This window comes from Ovis aries, chromosome 11 (assembly GCF_016772045.2).
Source record: "Ovis aries strain OAR_USU_Benz2616 breed Rambouillet chromosome 11, ARS-UI_Ramb_v3.0, whole genome shotgun sequence".
Lineage (NCBI taxonomy): Eukaryota > Metazoa > Chordata > Mammalia > Artiodactyla > Bovidae > Ovis > Ovis aries.
Window position 1 is genome coordinate 38,569,362 of NC_056064.1, and position 16,622 is coordinate 38,585,983.

Sequence of the window (16,622 nt, forward strand, 5' to 3'; positions counted from 1 at the left end):
GTTCTGCTGTATTTAAACTGTAACTCCATACAAGGTTTAAGGAAACCATAAGAAATCAATAGACAACACAACTAGGGACTAGTTAAGGTTCTTAAAAGAACCAGTTTATAATTCTGGTGCTGATTTGCTGTGTTGATGCAGTATTTTTATTATTCTGCTATATTTGATTCTTCCATCTGTAAAACTGGAAAACTGAAGACATTTCTCCCTATTTCAAAACGGTGTTTTTGAGCCCGTGAAGTCTCACATATTGTCATCATGAAAGAAAAGTGCAACACGCATCAATGTACCTCCATCTGTGTCCATCTACTTCCTGTCTTGTTCTTATGGATCTGCTGGTTTACAACCTAAAGCCAACTCCTCTCAAGTATTTAGCCATCACTCCAGCAGTTACCTCTCTCTTTCACACCATGAATTTTTCTTTACTGTATCATTTTCATCAACAAAGACATAAAATTTCCCACGGTGAAAAAGTGCCTCCTTGGTCCCACATCTCTCTCCTAGTTCCTTTTACCTGATTTTCTTTTTAGCAAAACTCCTTTAAAAAGTTGTCTAAAACTGCTGTCTCCTTTTCCTCTCCTTCCATTCTGGTGTTGTTCACCACCATGCCATGTGAAGTTGCTCAGTCGTGTGTAACTCTGTGATCCCACGGACTATAGCCTACCACACTCCTCTGTCCATGGGATTTTCCAGGCAAGAGTACTGGAGTGGGTTGCCATTTCATTCTCCAGAAGATCTTCCCAACCCAGGGATCAAACCTGTGTGTCCCGCATTGTAGGCAGATGCTTTACCATCTGAGGAAGGGAAGTCCTGGTGGACTTCCACCATGCCACAGAATCCAGTTAACGTAACCATCAGTTCATCATCATTCTGCCTGACTTGGTACAATATTGGCACAGTTGATCGCTTTCCTCCCTCTACTGCTTAAGGCTTCTAGGACACGCCTCTTCCTCCTAACTCTCCTACATCACTGGCCAGTCAGTCTCCTTTGCTGATTCCCCCTCTTCTACCCAATCTTTGAATCCTGAACTGCCCAAGGACCCAGTCCTCACACCTCTTTTCTCCACCTACACTCAAGCCATAGGTGGTCTCATCCAATCTTATGGCTGTGAATACCATCTATGCACTAAATGTATTACTCAGCCTGCACCTCTAGGCATGGTACTCTCTACTTGGATGTCTAGAAGGACCTCAAATTTAACATGAGCAAAACGAAACTCCTGATTCCCTTTTGCACCCAAACCTGCTTCTACAACAGTTTTCCCTGTCTCTGTATATGCTAACTTCACTCAGTTCTTCAGGCCAAAATTTCATGACTCCCATCTTTCTCCACCACACAGTCAGGCCACCACCAAGTATTTTTAGTTCCACCCTCAAAACATACCCAGAATTTACTACTTGCAAATGCTAGTTGCAGGCAGCACCCAGATGCATTACTCAAACAGCTTTCTAACTTGTCTCCCTGCTTCCTCTTTTGCCTCCCCCACTACAGCCTGTTCTTCACACAGCTGAGTAAATCAAGTCATGTTCCTCTGCTTCAGACTTCCAAATGAATTTTTCATACCACTAAATGTGAGAGTCCCAAAGGTCCTATTGGAGCTGCTCTGCTCCCGCCCTCCTCTCTCCCACACTTACTCTGCCCTGACTTTACCAGCCTCCATGTTACTCCTTGAGCACCTAAGCATGCCTCTATCTCAGGTCTCTTGTACTTGCTGGTTTCTGTTTGGACCATTTCCCCACCACATAGCCTCACAGTTCTCTTCTACAGGTCTCGGCTTATGCTTAAATATCCCGTCCACTCTCTATTCTATAAAACAGAGGCTTATTACTCCTACTCCTGACCTACCTTACCTAAACTTTTTCTTCATGATTATTTGCTGCCACCTAAAATACTATCTATTGAATTGTTTGCTGTGCCTTCCCCTAGAATGTAAGCCACACAGGGCAACTTTTTATTCACTGTTATACCACCAGCTCCTAGTATAGTACCTGGTTATTTACTGGGTGCATAAGTGCTTGCTGAATCAGTGAAAGATAGATACAGAGCTCTAGACAATTTTTACTATTATTCTTATTGCAAAAGACTCCCAGAACAAGAAGGGCAGGGGAAAATACAACCTTCAGTTATTAGCATATGGTAGAAAATATATCTAAAGCCTGTACTCACTATTCTAACATTTACATGACAGCAAAAGAATAAACACATGATTACAGAGATAAAGAGAACACATGTAGAAAGCAAGTAACTCCTTTAATTCAGAAAACTGGCCTCTGTGTCTCTCAACATCATTTCAGGTTGTACATAGGTGTCTGGTATTTATGATAACAACAAAATAATCCAAAATCCCTTTTAGCTTTTCTTGACTAAAAATGGGCCTTTGGAACTCTGTAAAAGACTTATTTCCACCATTTGCTCTGTGCGTAAATCATATTTAGCAACAAATACACATACCACCGTTTTTATGTTGGTTACCCATATAAATTCACCAGGAGGCTTAAAAGTCCTAAGTCTTCATTTCTAGTTAGCTGAATACATAGTAATGTCCAGTAGATACAAAGATGATGTTACTGTTAACCACAGCTAGGTTTTCTAATGAGCTGACTCAAAGACCCTGATGCTGGGAAAGACTGAAGGCAAGAGAAGGGGACAACAAAGGACGAGACGGTTGGGTGGCATCACCAACTCTACGGACATAAGTGTGAGCAAGCTCCAGGAGATGGTGAAGGACAGGGAAGCCTGGCGTGCTGCAGTCCACGGGGTCGCAGAGTCGGACACGACTGAGCGACTGAACAACAACAACAACAGCTGAGTTAAAGAGGACCCATTTCTGATCAGTTCCTTCTGCGTTCAGTACATTCGTTACCTTCTCCAGGTCTGGGGTCCCAGCCCAGTCTCTCCCCTATAGGTGAAAAGACATCTTTCACAAACTCTTGGATTTCCTCATAGAAGTCTGTGTGGGACAAGAGAGTTGAGAGAATCCCCAGGTTACAGCTCAGGTCGCTCCATACAGTATAATTGGGCTCATTCACAAAAGCCTCCATGACTTTTAGAACCTCTACAGTGCTAATGATTCCAGCTCGAGCCTGGGATAGGAAAAAACATAAATCAATCTAGTCTTCAAACAAAAACAAAACAAAAAGCACAAGCATGCATTTTTGGCATTGTCTTCTGCTAATTAGTCATCCCTTAGGGAAGAGACTAGACTATATAAGTTCAGAACACTGTAAAATTTTATAAAATAAAAACAGTATTATGACAACATTCCTTACTTTTTTGCTATTTATAAAACAGCTACTTTTTTAAAATGTTAAAATGTCACCAATTTAGAAAGAACAAAGAAGAAAGAGAACAGTTAACTTCCTATTTCTATTCAGTTTCTAGGGTCTTGGTATTGTTTGTCTTTTGAAAATTTTCATACTGTCAGAAAAGGTACAAAAACAGTTGGGGCTTTAGTTTTTGACAGAGGCGCTTTCAAAACTGGAGCTGCAAACTGTGTCAACTTCAGCCTGTCCTTTACTCATTTCTAAAAGAAGACAAACTGGAAGGTACTACAAATTCGTCCCTTTCAGAATTAACTAACAGAGTTAGGAAAAAGAACTTTTATTACAGCAGCCAAGTGCACAAACACACCACTCTCCTGGGACAGGTCTCTCTCAGCAATGAGCTCAGCAGATGTGAGGTTTTGTGCATCAATGCTAATCTGTGTTTATACAAAGGAGGAATCCAAAACCAGTTACTACAGACGGGAATGAAAATTTCAAGTCCAATTAAAGGAACATTAGGAGGAATCTGACAATTTTATCACAAAGACATCTAGAAATTATCTAACCTATGTTTTGGAGTTATAAAGATAATACTACTAAGTGCTCCTTTAAATTTTTTCTTGAACAAAGCTAAATATAAAATATCATTTTAGAATGATAATGGGCTATTATAATTTGAATAATAATGGAATGTTTAAAAAATTCTAGAGTCTCCCAGCAAAGTACAACCACTATTTTAGAAAAATATAAATCACTCTGAATTATTAAAAAAAAAAAAATCATCAATAGAGAAATCTCTTCAAGGTTCATATCTATATCTATTGAAAAGAATTTATGCCTTACAAATGATCGTTTATGTACAGTTGCAAAAAGCTGGCTTAAGAAAGTGAGATTTGTTTCTGGAAAATTCTATAGGTTCAATCTTGCATATCAATTAATAATTAGTCATTTTCTTTAGTCCCAAAGGCATGCACCTCTCAGTAAGAACTATATTCTTCTAATTATGTTCTAGTCAGCCATTCCAGGAAAAACAAAACCATTTAATCAACAAAATCCATCATACTATTTGAGGCTCACCAAGGAGAAGAGATCATTCTGTAATCCAAGTCGATCCACTGGGGGCAGAGAAAGGTCGCGAATACCTGGTAATAAACTTTCCAGCATGGCTGAGCTGTATTGGGTCCGGTAAAACCCAACTGTTCCCAGGTTTAACTGAAAAGACATCCAACAGGTATTATTAAACAGTTGCATTTATTTTTTAAATCAGTTTTTTGTAGATATGAAAAGAGCTTTAGCTTTAGTACACCTGAATGAAAAACAATGAAGCTCATTTATGTTAACAGACAGGGAATAAAATGAAACAACACATAAAGATAGTAATCACTTATCAAAGATAAAAACAGAAGCAACACAACACAGAAACTTGACATAAGTGGGAGGCAAAGTGAGTGACAGTGGAAAGAACATGGCTGAAAAGGAGGAAATAATCTGGCTAAGTTTCTAATTTCAGTGGATAGTTTTCAGTTTATAGAAAGTATTTACTATATATAAAAACTCTTGGATAATAAAGTCTCCAAGGAAAACTAAACCTTTACATTGATCTGCTGAACCCAGAGTCTCGACAGAATAGCAACTGCCAGGACCTAGATTTTAAAGAATTACATGGACTTAAAAGGCAGCTTCATATGATTTTTGGAGCGAGGTAATCATTGACTATCACTATTTTCTATGCTCAGTCAGTAAAGAGTCTGCTTGCAATTCAGGAGATTGCCTGAGATGCAGGAGACCAGGGTTTGATCCCTGGGTCAGGAAGATCCCCTGGAGGAAGAAATCACAACCCACCCCAGTACCCTTGCCTGGGAAATTCCACAGTAGCAAGAGTCAGACACAACTTAGTGACCAAAGTATTATTTACCAATACTCAAAAATATTTTTCATAATATTTATATACAAAATATTTTAATGATAAAATGACAATATAAGATATATGTATTTTACTATTTGTATATATTTAAAAATCACTTCACATTTCTAATATAGTAATTGTCTTGATTCCCTCTATCTTTTACTATAGGAAGAATATCTTTATTTACCTAATTATAACCATACTGTACTTTTTTCTTATAAGAAAAACTTCATACTGCTACATATGCTCCAGGTTATAATTCCAAATGGCAATATATAGTAGTCCACTGAGAATATTTTAAAATATATTTAAAACAGAGTGAGAAACAGTTCTGCAAGCATGAAAGTCTGAGACAATACATGATTCCATTGCACGTGAGCATGTTTAGTCACTTCAGTCATGTCCAACTCTTTTTGACTCAATGGACAAGAGTCCGCCAGTCCATGAGATTCTCCAGGCAAGCACACTGGAGTGGACTGCCATGCCCTCCTCCAGGGGACCTTCCCAACCCAGGGAATCGAACCTGTGTCTTCTGCATCTCTTGCATTGCAGGTGGACTGTTTACTCACTGAGCCACCTGGGAAGCCCATAATTCCTATCAGGAATCTCTAACTGGGAGAAAAATTTGTAGCAGATATTTTCATTATGAAAGGTAGAGTACAGAATGATGAAAAATAATATTTACTGTTATTTTTGTGAAACGCCTTTAAAACACCAGCTCAAAGGAACTTCCCACTTCAGTGACACAAACTGATTATTACGTCTGATCCCACCTGATTATAGTTGTACACACACGATGACAACACATCACTGAAGTTAACATGTCACTACAATGACAGGGCAGTTTGAAGTTGCAAGACTGCAAATGTTTTGGCTAATGTGACTTTATACAGAGACTACTCTTTTTTTCCTCTTTAATCCTATCCTTTGTAATTGCTTATTAACCACTCCCTTACCTGACATAAAGGCAAATATCTAGACAACACTAAATTTCACATAAGAAAGTTTAGAAATGTCTTTTTCTTTGCAAGTCCTAGACCTAAATGAATCAGTAGAATTTAGAGCCAGCCATAAAATGCATACAGGAAATGAAAGAAATAAATCAATTTAGTTAAGATAAAAATGTCTATGGCCTTTCTGGACTCACCTTCACCCACTGGTCTGGTTTGACATCTTTTAAAACTACATTCATCTCTGGCTTGTCCATCAGAATCTTCATTTTGGCATGGCTGGAATCTTCACTAGTAGAGATTGTGATAGGAACCATCCATTGGGGACAGTCTTCTCCTTAAGCAAGAGAATAACAAACAGAAAACTTGAAAATAATTTTTCACTGGAAGAAATGGAAAGTAAGGTAGAGAGAGAGGACTGGTGTCCCATGTATGGACTTGAATCTGTTAAGCCAACAGCTCCTTTTTAATGATGCATGAACTCTTCTAGGTAACCTGAATAATAATGAAGAAAGAATTTACTAACAAAATCACAACAGCCTATAAAAAAAGAGAACAGAATCTGTATTTGTGTAGAATCACAAATACAATGATTTTTTTGTTTTTCCCTTTTCAGAGCAATATCACACTTAGTCTGCTTAGTCGTGTCCAACTCTTTGTGACCCTACAGATTGTAGCAATAGAGATAATGATTTTAATGATAAAAGACATTTCGAGTGGGTTAAGTCTCTCACGCAGCACTTAAACAAATTCTAAAGTGCAGTCCTTAATAGGTATATATACTGCTAAGACACTGTGATAGGATACACCTTGGGAGCTGTTAAGAGTCCGTCACTGAGGAGTCATAGCTAAAAGCCAAAGGTTTTGTAAGACAAATACATATACTGTCTCAAGTATTAGCAAAATAGATTTTGCATTAAGATGCCAAACAAAAGAAAGTCATTGCCCAGTACATTAATGGAACTATCTTAATCACTTAAATAGCTTTATGCTATCAGGCTAAACCACAGATGAAAATTCTCTCCTGACACTAGGATAATTCAGGTTTTAATACAGCCTACAGTGCTCACAGAGCATCAGAAAAACCGTAAAACCTGTCAGTCATACAGTGCAGACTGCTGGTACATGTGGAAAATAGCATCTGTGACATTATTTATTTAGATAATAAACCTGTGGTCGGACTTGTCAGACACATTTATTAAGAGAGTGATTCTCAATGCTGGGAAGGCTCAGAGTTGAAGGCTATACCACTTAACCTTGGTAGAGTGCATCATCATTTGGTGGACTGAACATGAAAAGGCACTGGTGGTTCTGATATACCTCTCTCCCTGTTGAGAACTATTTTAAAGGAAGTGAGAAAGGTGCAGAAAAACACGTCATAATTTTTCAATTTATCTTTAATTCCCTGGGTACAAGAGTCTAATGTCATGTAGAAATATTTGAAAAAGCACAGTTGAGTGGTAGTTAAGAGTATAAACTTATATAATGCAACTATTTCATTTGAATTCCTACTCTTTAACTCATTAAATAGGTGATCCTGGACAATTTAACTTATCTAGCTATGCCTCAGCTCCCTCATTTGTAAAACAGAAATAATATGAACCACTTAGTAGGGTTGCTAAGAGTATGAAATAAGGATCAGCTATAGTGCTTATTAGCACAATGACTGGTACAAAATAAACCTAAATAATCATTGGGCTTTATCTGCTTAGTTACTTACTATGACCAAGAATTTTTTTTAAAAAAGTCACTGTGTATACACAAGTATACCAAATGTACTTAGTACACAAGTGCATAAGACTTAGTACAAAACTGCATACCAAGTTTTCTTTCAGGGATTCAGGCTAGAGACATCACCTCTTGATGTTTATATCCTTATTCATTCATTATAGCCTCCAGTAACACAGAGATGTAGAATACTACAAATACCCCATGAACCTCCTTTTCCTTCCCTATCATTTTTATTCTATTACCATTTCCTTATTTCTATTTAATTCTATTATTTTTACATGGATAATTATTTATTATTAGTTTAAACACTACTGGTATAGTATCCAAATTCACTGATTAGCTCCCATGTATAGCCATTTGCTTACCAACATATGGTCCACTGGCACAGAACTTCTTTTGGGACAACCTCAGTAATCTGTCATCTTCTACCTAAAGAAGTAAAACAAAACAAAGGCTGTAGGAGCATTAACACTTTTTTTTTCTCAGAGGAGACATTTCTGTGACAAAGCAGAGGTGAAACCAGCACAGCCAAATGGCTCCTGAATACACAAAATGCTATGGCGATAAACATGATGAAACTACAGAATGGAAGAAAACTCACTATTTCTCATTAAGGCCTCAAAAGAACAAGGCTCTAAAAATAAAAGGCCAGGTCCTGTGTAATACTGCCCATGAGAACAGAGATGTATCCAGATAAGAACTTCAAAATTTCAAAAGGGATACACAGTTAACTTATGAAGGAGGGTTATATGTTTAGTCTTTTCCAGTTCCAAAAAGTGGCAACATTAAATCAGCATGTGGATTCAATATTCAGAGTCATTTAGAATGGATACATGTATACGGATGGCTGAGTCCCTTCAGCTCTTCACCTGAAACTACCACAACATTGTTAATTGGCTCTACCCCAACACAAAATAAAGTTTCAAGTTTGAGTGAAAAAAAAGAATGGCAAACATGAAAGCAGAACATAACCTATTTCAAAGGATAAGCTTTGCAATGAAACAATAAAGTCAGGAGGAGAGACTGTAATAAACTAAAAAAACAGAAGCAATAAAAGCAAGTACATTAAAAAAAATACTTCAACAATACTCAGTCTTTTGTTTAGTTATTGTTTGTTACTATACTCTAGAACATTTTAAATAACACAAGCTATAACAGATTTAAGATCACTTAAACCAAACGTAAAATTGGGTCAATGACCTTTATAAAGGGATCAACTGACTATAAGAGATAGAACTGAAAACTTAAAAATCTGAGTGGGGAAGCAATGGCCACTTCAGTGCCATAAAGAAACTACTAATGAACTTTTTAAATTTAGGGACTATAAGGTGAGAGACAGATCATAATCAAGATGCTATGTTGCAGAGCTCTCCTATTTGTAAAAGAACTGAGTCATAGGCATGCATTTTATTGTAATGTAAAAAGGAGGATGAATTTGGCTATGCTTGTAGACCAAAAAAGTGCAAAAAAAGTAAGATCTTGAAAGTAGCTTGATGTTTTAAGTTCCTTGAGTCTCAATAACATTGGGAGGAAGTGAGGTATTAGTATCCTCTCTTCTGGTAAATTATTATGCTCTTAAAAGTATACTCTACTTGAAAAAATTATGGCCTTAGTTTGCTTTATTATAATCATTAAATATTTTAATAGTTTTGAGGTACTGACAGTTTTTGAGGGATAGAAATTCCCAGAAGTAAAAGCAACAATCATCTTTGTATATTATTCTTTAAACAGGTAAAATGAAAACCATCTGTCAATCTGTGTAGAGTGTCAATGTCAAGTTTGATCAAGCCATCTCCTATAACAGACTAGTCCATCCAGAGTGGAGAAAGAAGACTAGAAACAGAAAGGTCACAATGGCAGCTCACTAAAGTTTTAGATATCTTTTCCCACCAAGTAGGATTAATTGTGTTACCTAAATTGCCTTTTCAAATGCTTGCAGCCAATATGAGAGGTCCTCCAATGTGTATACTTTATTATAAAATACAGTCATATTTAAGGTTAAGATGTGTCTCTAAAAGGTTAACTTGCAAGCACTTGGGTGCATTCTGAGAGTAGAAGCGCTGATTTAAATGTCATCTAGATTCTTAAATTACAGAAAAGCAAATTTACTAACTTAAACTGCCACAATGAGAAGGCTTTGTAAAATATTAGCTTTAGGGACAACGCAGAACCACAAGGACAAACACATACCAAAAAGGAGCTATGAATCTTCCTCCCTAAATGAACGGAATTAATTCTCTATGCAGCTCATAAAACCATGGCAAAGACATTTAAGAGAAAGATTTCACAATTTCATACAGTTAAACTAAGTTAAGACAAACTTTCTGATGTGTAATTTTCAATCCTTCTGGAGGACAACTCATTTTGAACTACACCTGTCTGAATTCAGATAACAGTTCAACTAATATGAATGTTAATTCTAATCAAAATCACATCATACTGCCATCCAACATTAAAAACTAATTTTGAAGAAGGGTATTATAAATGGGTGTTGAATTTTATCAAATTTTTATGCATCTAGTAATGCATATGGTTCTTCTAATTTGATTCTGTTAATGTAGTAATTATGAGTCAATACCTTGCTTATTTGTTTAATATTAAACCAACTTTGCATTCTTAGAATAAATCTCCTTTGGTGATTTTAGAATTATATCAACAATGTTATAGTGTTTTCCTCGAGGACAGTAAGGGCAGACAATATTTTGTTTTCTACTGTACCCATGTATAATTTTAAAGATGTGGGGCAAACTTTTGGGTATACAGATAATAAATCACTGAGAAAGGAGTATAAGGGCTGGTTTAAATCTTACCTAGAATACTAAAAGTACAGAAAAGCAAATTGGTAACACCGATTGAATTTCATTTAATATAATATCAGACAAACTGAAGAACTTTGTATAAGTTTACCTGTTCTGCTTCTACATAAATGAGAGGGAATCCCATTTGTTTGGTCCAGGTATTCATCACAGCTGCTATAGGTTTACCACTAGCATTTTCTAAACTTTCCCAGAGATCCTCTAGAAGATAAATACAAACAATGAAAATCTAAAATATTTACATTTTTATTTTTGTAAACAAAGCAGAAATTTTATATAACTCGAAACTACATCATTGACCAATTTTGTGGTTTTTTTTCAGGTTCAGGAAACAAACAGTGGACCAAATTAATGTTACCCTTGCCTTGCCATTAAGTGAACTATATCACAATTTGTTCCAATTTATTAAAAAATTACAAATTATAAACAAAAGACAAACAGGTGAGTTCAAACAAGAAACAGGAACAAACAAATGGAAACATATTCAAGAATACTACAAGACGATCATTCACAAAATTAAAACCATTATACCCATTCAACTAACAGAAGTTAAAAAATATTCAATGCTGACGAGGCCAAAGTCAAGTCCATATGGTCAAACAACTCTGGTGGCTGAATAAGCAAAACAACCATACAATGTAGCATAACTATAACAGAAGAATGAACAGGGGAAAAAGTCCTTAAAAACAAATCCAAAGAATAAAGGTTTCACAAGACATAATTTTTGTTCTGAATCTTGAAGAGGAGTTGCTCATTAGACAGGGAAGAAAGGAACATTCCAAATATACGGACTATATGTACAAAAAGGAAAGTACATGGGAATTCCCTGGCAGTCCAGTGGTTAGGACTCTGCACTTTCACTTCTGTGAGTCTGGGTTTGATCCCTGATCGGCGATCTATTAAATTCCTGGTTGGGGATTCTATTAAACATTAATGACATTACACAAATCTTCTTGCTTTTTAAACTTTTTTTGTTCATTAAGGAACTCAGTTTCATAATCAATCAATCAATGACCTTTATTCTTCCTTTTGACTCTAATATCTAATAAATCATAGACTATCATAAAATTTTAAGAATTTCCTTCAGTGAAAATCTGTAGTTCCACAAGTTCAACTCCTACAAATGGTTAATCTGCAGCTATTTTAATGTCCAATGGTCAATTAAGGGCAACAAAACCCACAAATCACCAAAAAAGAACAAGCTCTGGTAAGGTAAACAGAACTTTTCAGATTCTTTAGCAAAACACTGAACTGTGGAAAGCAGACTACTGGAGGATGACCAAAAGGATAATAGGTTCTGATTCAAACTGATCTATGATGTAATATATCTTCAAAAGAGTCGACTTTATTTCCTATCCGTCACATAGAAAATCGAGTATTTAGAAAAAAATAAAATATCATACTCTGGATAATGTGCCAACATTCTCTCCATTTCTATCTCAAGTTATTAAAAATTACCTGTGGCAGCATTCTTTTGTTGGAACTTGGTTAAATACATGTTCATTCCTTTCTTAAAGTCCTGAAAAAACACAATTTTTAAAATCCAGGAGAGTCAGAACTCAGAATTATAGTATATTTTGACTACAGAGTACTCAAAAACTGATTTACTCAAAGTTAATTGAGTATTAGATTTACTAAAACACAGTAATGTCTACTGCCTTTCATTTAAGAATGTATACACTTTGCCTTCTACTTTAAGTTTTATACCAGACTTCCACCAACCCCCAAAATATATTTGCAACATCATTCAAGAGACTAAAACAGTCGACATTAAAAGAAATAAAGATAAGCTAGAGTAATATTCTTACAGATTCTAGAAAAATTACTTAGGAACTTAACCTAAATAAAATCAAACTTTTCTTTTTCATGTAAAACTCTGTGAGATCATTAAAGAATTTAGCTGATTAATTTATTTTTTTACCTTATCTCCAATGTAGTCATGTAGCATTCGGATGACAGATGCACCTTTGCTGTATGATATTGCATCAAATATCTCATCAACTTCAGAAGGATGGCCCACACTGACCTGGCAGACAGTGTGATTCAAGGTTATAACAGGAGCAGACAAACTGTAATACTGAATTACATAAAGAGCTTTCTAGGAAAACTCTTCTAACCCGTAAGATACTTTTTACCTTTAGGTGACTCATACTGTATAATTGTTTAAAAGGGCGTAATAACTAGTACTAATAAAACAGAATACATAACACGATCCCCATCATCTCTTTAGGACCTGGGTTCCAGTCTTGACACTGCTTTCCTGGGAGGCAACTCACTGTGGATCTCTTTGGAGATAGGGAGGTGAAGGTCAGGAAGGGAAAGATGAAAAACATTTGACTTCTTGCACTTATTGTAATGGCTAACAGTTACATAGGACCCAGGTTAAATATGTCAAAGTAGACTGTAAGTCTAGCTCTTTGGAGGCAAAATTTATACATATAAACTAGCCAAAATAGGACAGATTAAGTCAAAATAATTAAAATATATATAAAGCAATGACAACAAAAAAGTATGTTTAGAATTTTCTTTGAAACAATAGAATCATAATATTACCCAACAGGTATGGTTACCCAATTACTAATCAATAAAAATCAATTCAGTGAATGTTTATGGATACAGAAAACTTGCTTCTACAAAGATATAGATGTTTAAAATGAAACAGAACTAGAACTTTGTAGAATTTCAAGGGGATTTCCTTTGTAGCTTACTCGATAAAGAATCTGCCTGCAGTTTCAAAATGGAAATATAAACTACAAAAGTAAGTGACATCACTCATGCAATTTTCTTCTCAAAGAAAAATTTAAAAACTACATATTTCATGGAAAGTGAAAGGAAAGGCCAATGACTGAAAATTACGTCTCACTTCAATGGGATGGCTGTTATCTAAGGCGTCAAGCTCCTGAGCTCGTGTATAATCAGCAGAAACAAATTGAGTCCAGATATCATACTCTGGGAAGCAGTGGTCTACACACAGATACTCAATCCATGATGCAAAGCCTTCATTTAACCAAAGATGAGTCCACCATTCCTAAAAACAGAAGATGGAAATATGTAAAGGAAAGAAGATGCTGGTCACTCCACTAATATAAAACACTCTTATGTCCCTTCCATTATACTCTAAAACTCTTAATGAGCTAAAATTCAATTCAAAACATTTAGTAAATAATTCACATCTATGAACAAAAGAATTGCTAAGAATGGCAACTGGTGACACTGGCATTATCACCACTGCTAAGTAACTTTTTGGTCCTAAAGGTAAAAAAGGAGGAAGAAGGGGGATGAAAAACACCCTCAGGATGGAAAATGGGAAGAGAGTGCATAAATGTGTGCAAGAGCTACACTGTCATATAAAATTTAGTTTAATAAACAACTCTCTTTAAGAAACCAGAAAGTTATTAGGGCCAGGCAAGGAAAACTGGGAACTATCTCCATAATGACAGGGAAAAAAATCATTGCTGAGTGACAAGTTAAACTTTCTAGATAAACAGAAAAGTAGTATTGCTTATACAAGAATTACATGAAATTAATAAAATGTCATAGCAGTAAGTTTAAATTAAATACAACTGGTATTTAAACATTTATAGAATATAAAATTCTCATCTGTTAATAATAAGAATTAATAGTGGAGTGGACAAAGAATATAATGGGTCACAGACAAAATCAATTTTTAAAAATAGAAATAAACTTTCTAGAAAGATTTCAATCTAATTTTCACTAAAGTTGATTAAATCTCATTAAAAAAAGCAATACTATATGAATTCAAGATAAAGGATAAATGCAATGGTGAAAAACAAAAGGGTATTTTAAAATTCTGAAAAGATCAAATGTTTTCAATATAGTGATAAATGGCTATCTGTCTACATGCTTTGTGTACTTATTTAACTAACAGACTCCACTGGGATAAGCTGGTACAAAGCTAGTAATTTTCTAAGTCTCTCTAAACCCCTATATTTAAGTTAATGAAAAAACTGACATCCAATAACTAGAAGTTACTCAAATACAACAAAAAGGTGTTTAAAAGCAACATGAGAATGCATACATTTCCCCCACTAAAATTTATTACTGGAAGTTTAAAAATAAAATCTCCTCAACACAGCAAAAAAAAAAAATTGTTTGGTGGCAACAAACTTGCTGTGTTAGGAGAAAGGAACATTTCTGACATGTTTGAACACAGGAACTAGCATACTTAATTTCATGTAAAAGTATATTTCAAACAACCTTTTTTTTTTTCTTTTAACCCCTAAGCGAAATTTTAAACAACCAAAGCAAAAAGGATAGGATTTACTTTCAAGGGCTGACTTTCTTTAGGAACTCTTTCAGACACATTGCTGTTTTGGTTGCTAAGACATGTCCAACTCTTTCTGTGACCCAATGAACAGCAGCACGCCAGGCTTCCCTGTCCTGCACTATCTCCTGGAGTTTGCTCAAACTCAGACATTTAAGAGTTGCTAAATGTTTTTCTTTCTTGCCTATTTCTGTGACATGTGGTCTCAACTAACATCCAAGTTGGGCTCTGCTCTTTGGCAGCCTAAAATGCCATCAGGGAATTTGGCTGGCTCCACAATCTCCAGTTCTTTCTTTGCAGAGGTACTTCTAGTTCACTTATTAAAAGCTGTGCTTCCAAGCTCTAACACAGTTGGTTGCTATAGATAGTATTCATTTAGAGTAAAAGGGAAAGGTCAAGACTAGAGGACAGAGATCATTCACTACAGACACTACAATAAACAAGGACTTCAATAGGAGAGCTGGAAATTTTAATATACTTCAGTTATTCTGTAGTTTCTTTGCCTTCATTTCTATCAAATATCAACTTAAAATTTTAGGCAATGAAGAAAATGACCCTTAAAAACATTTCAACCTTATTAAAGATAGTTTGCTATTCATCAGGTTACTTTACAGCTAGTGACATATGACACAAAAAACTTCAGTCAGTCTGAATCTCACTGCACGGAAATTGTCTATCTAAGTGGAATCTCTTCCTTTCACCCAAATTAATATCATGACTTGCCCCATTTGCAGGCAGTATTTAGAACAGTTTAGGTAGTATTTTCTGTTGAATAAAGATTACCTGTATGTTCTTAATTAACATGGATATCCTGATAAAAACTTTTCAAAATAAAGTTTTTCTATCAAAAAAACTTTTTTGGTACAATGTGCCAGCCAAACCTGAAATACTATTTAGCCAACATAAGGTGTAGCAGGAAAAAAATATATTTGAGCACTTAAAAATATTAAATACCATAGTAACAAGATTTCCAAACCATTGATGGGCGAGTTCATGTCCCACAACCAGAGCAACCCACTGGCGTGATGAAGAACAGGAGTTTTTTGGATCAATAAGCAATGCAGTCTCCCTGTGTTTAAAAAAAAAAACATTTTTTTTTTAAAATAAATGTATTTCAATAAAAGCAGGCATGCAGAAGTGGGGGAGGGAGATTCAAACAGTAAATAAGATGGTCAAGTTAGGCTTTAAAGATGTCAAGAAAACATTTCCTTAGAGTACACAGGATAGAAAAAGTTCTGGGAAGATTAAAGACTACTCCAATTGAATTCATACAAGAGAAGATCAAAGATGTGACGCAAGTTTAATTGTCAATTTGTTTATAGGATAGCTGCCTGAAATTTTAGAAAAACTGTCTAAAGGATTAGGGATTACTGTGCTAGACAGAAAGAGAAGACAGTTCTTCCATTAAAAGCAGAGAAGTGGCAAGCTGGAGGAAGATGCATTCCACAGTCCCAAAAAGAACACTGAACAGAGTGTCCAAAACTTAGCTCATCGAAGAAGGCAATTCAAAGTAGAAGGCCAAAACTTGTTTACAGACATTGCTTTTAAAATTATACAACCCACATGTTTATATTGTGGTGACAGACACGTAAGAACTTGGCTGCTGCTGCTGCTGCAGTCGCTTCAGTCATGTCCGACTCTGTGCGACCCCATAGACGGCAGCCCACCAG

At 35.6% G+C, this 16,622-nt stretch overlaps 1 protein-coding gene across 2 annotated transcripts in view; it reads right to left on the minus strand.

Moving 5' to 3' along the window:
* Positions 1-16,622, minus strand: part of NPEPPS (aminopeptidase puromycin sensitive) — a 117,290-nt gene that overhangs the window by 10,805 nt on the left and 89,863 nt on the right. For both annotated transcript variants that reach the window (XM_027974632.2, XM_060395568.1), the window contains exons 9-17: positions 15,907-16,021; positions 13,531-13,695; positions 12,589-12,693; positions 12,126-12,186; positions 10,759-10,868; positions 8,217-8,280; positions 6,318-6,457; positions 4,342-4,476; positions 2,865-3,084 (exon numbers count right to left, since the gene is read on the minus strand). In XM_027974632.2, the coding sequence (XP_027830433.1) occupies positions 2,865-3,084; positions 4,342-4,476; positions 6,318-6,457; positions 8,217-8,280; positions 10,759-10,868; positions 12,126-12,186; positions 12,589-12,693; positions 13,531-13,695; positions 15,907-16,021 (1,115 nt within the window). The remainder of the gene's footprint in view (positions 1-2,864; positions 3,085-4,341; positions 4,477-6,317; positions 6,458-8,216; positions 8,281-10,758; positions 10,869-12,125; positions 12,187-12,588; positions 12,694-13,530; positions 13,696-15,906; positions 16,022-16,622) is intronic.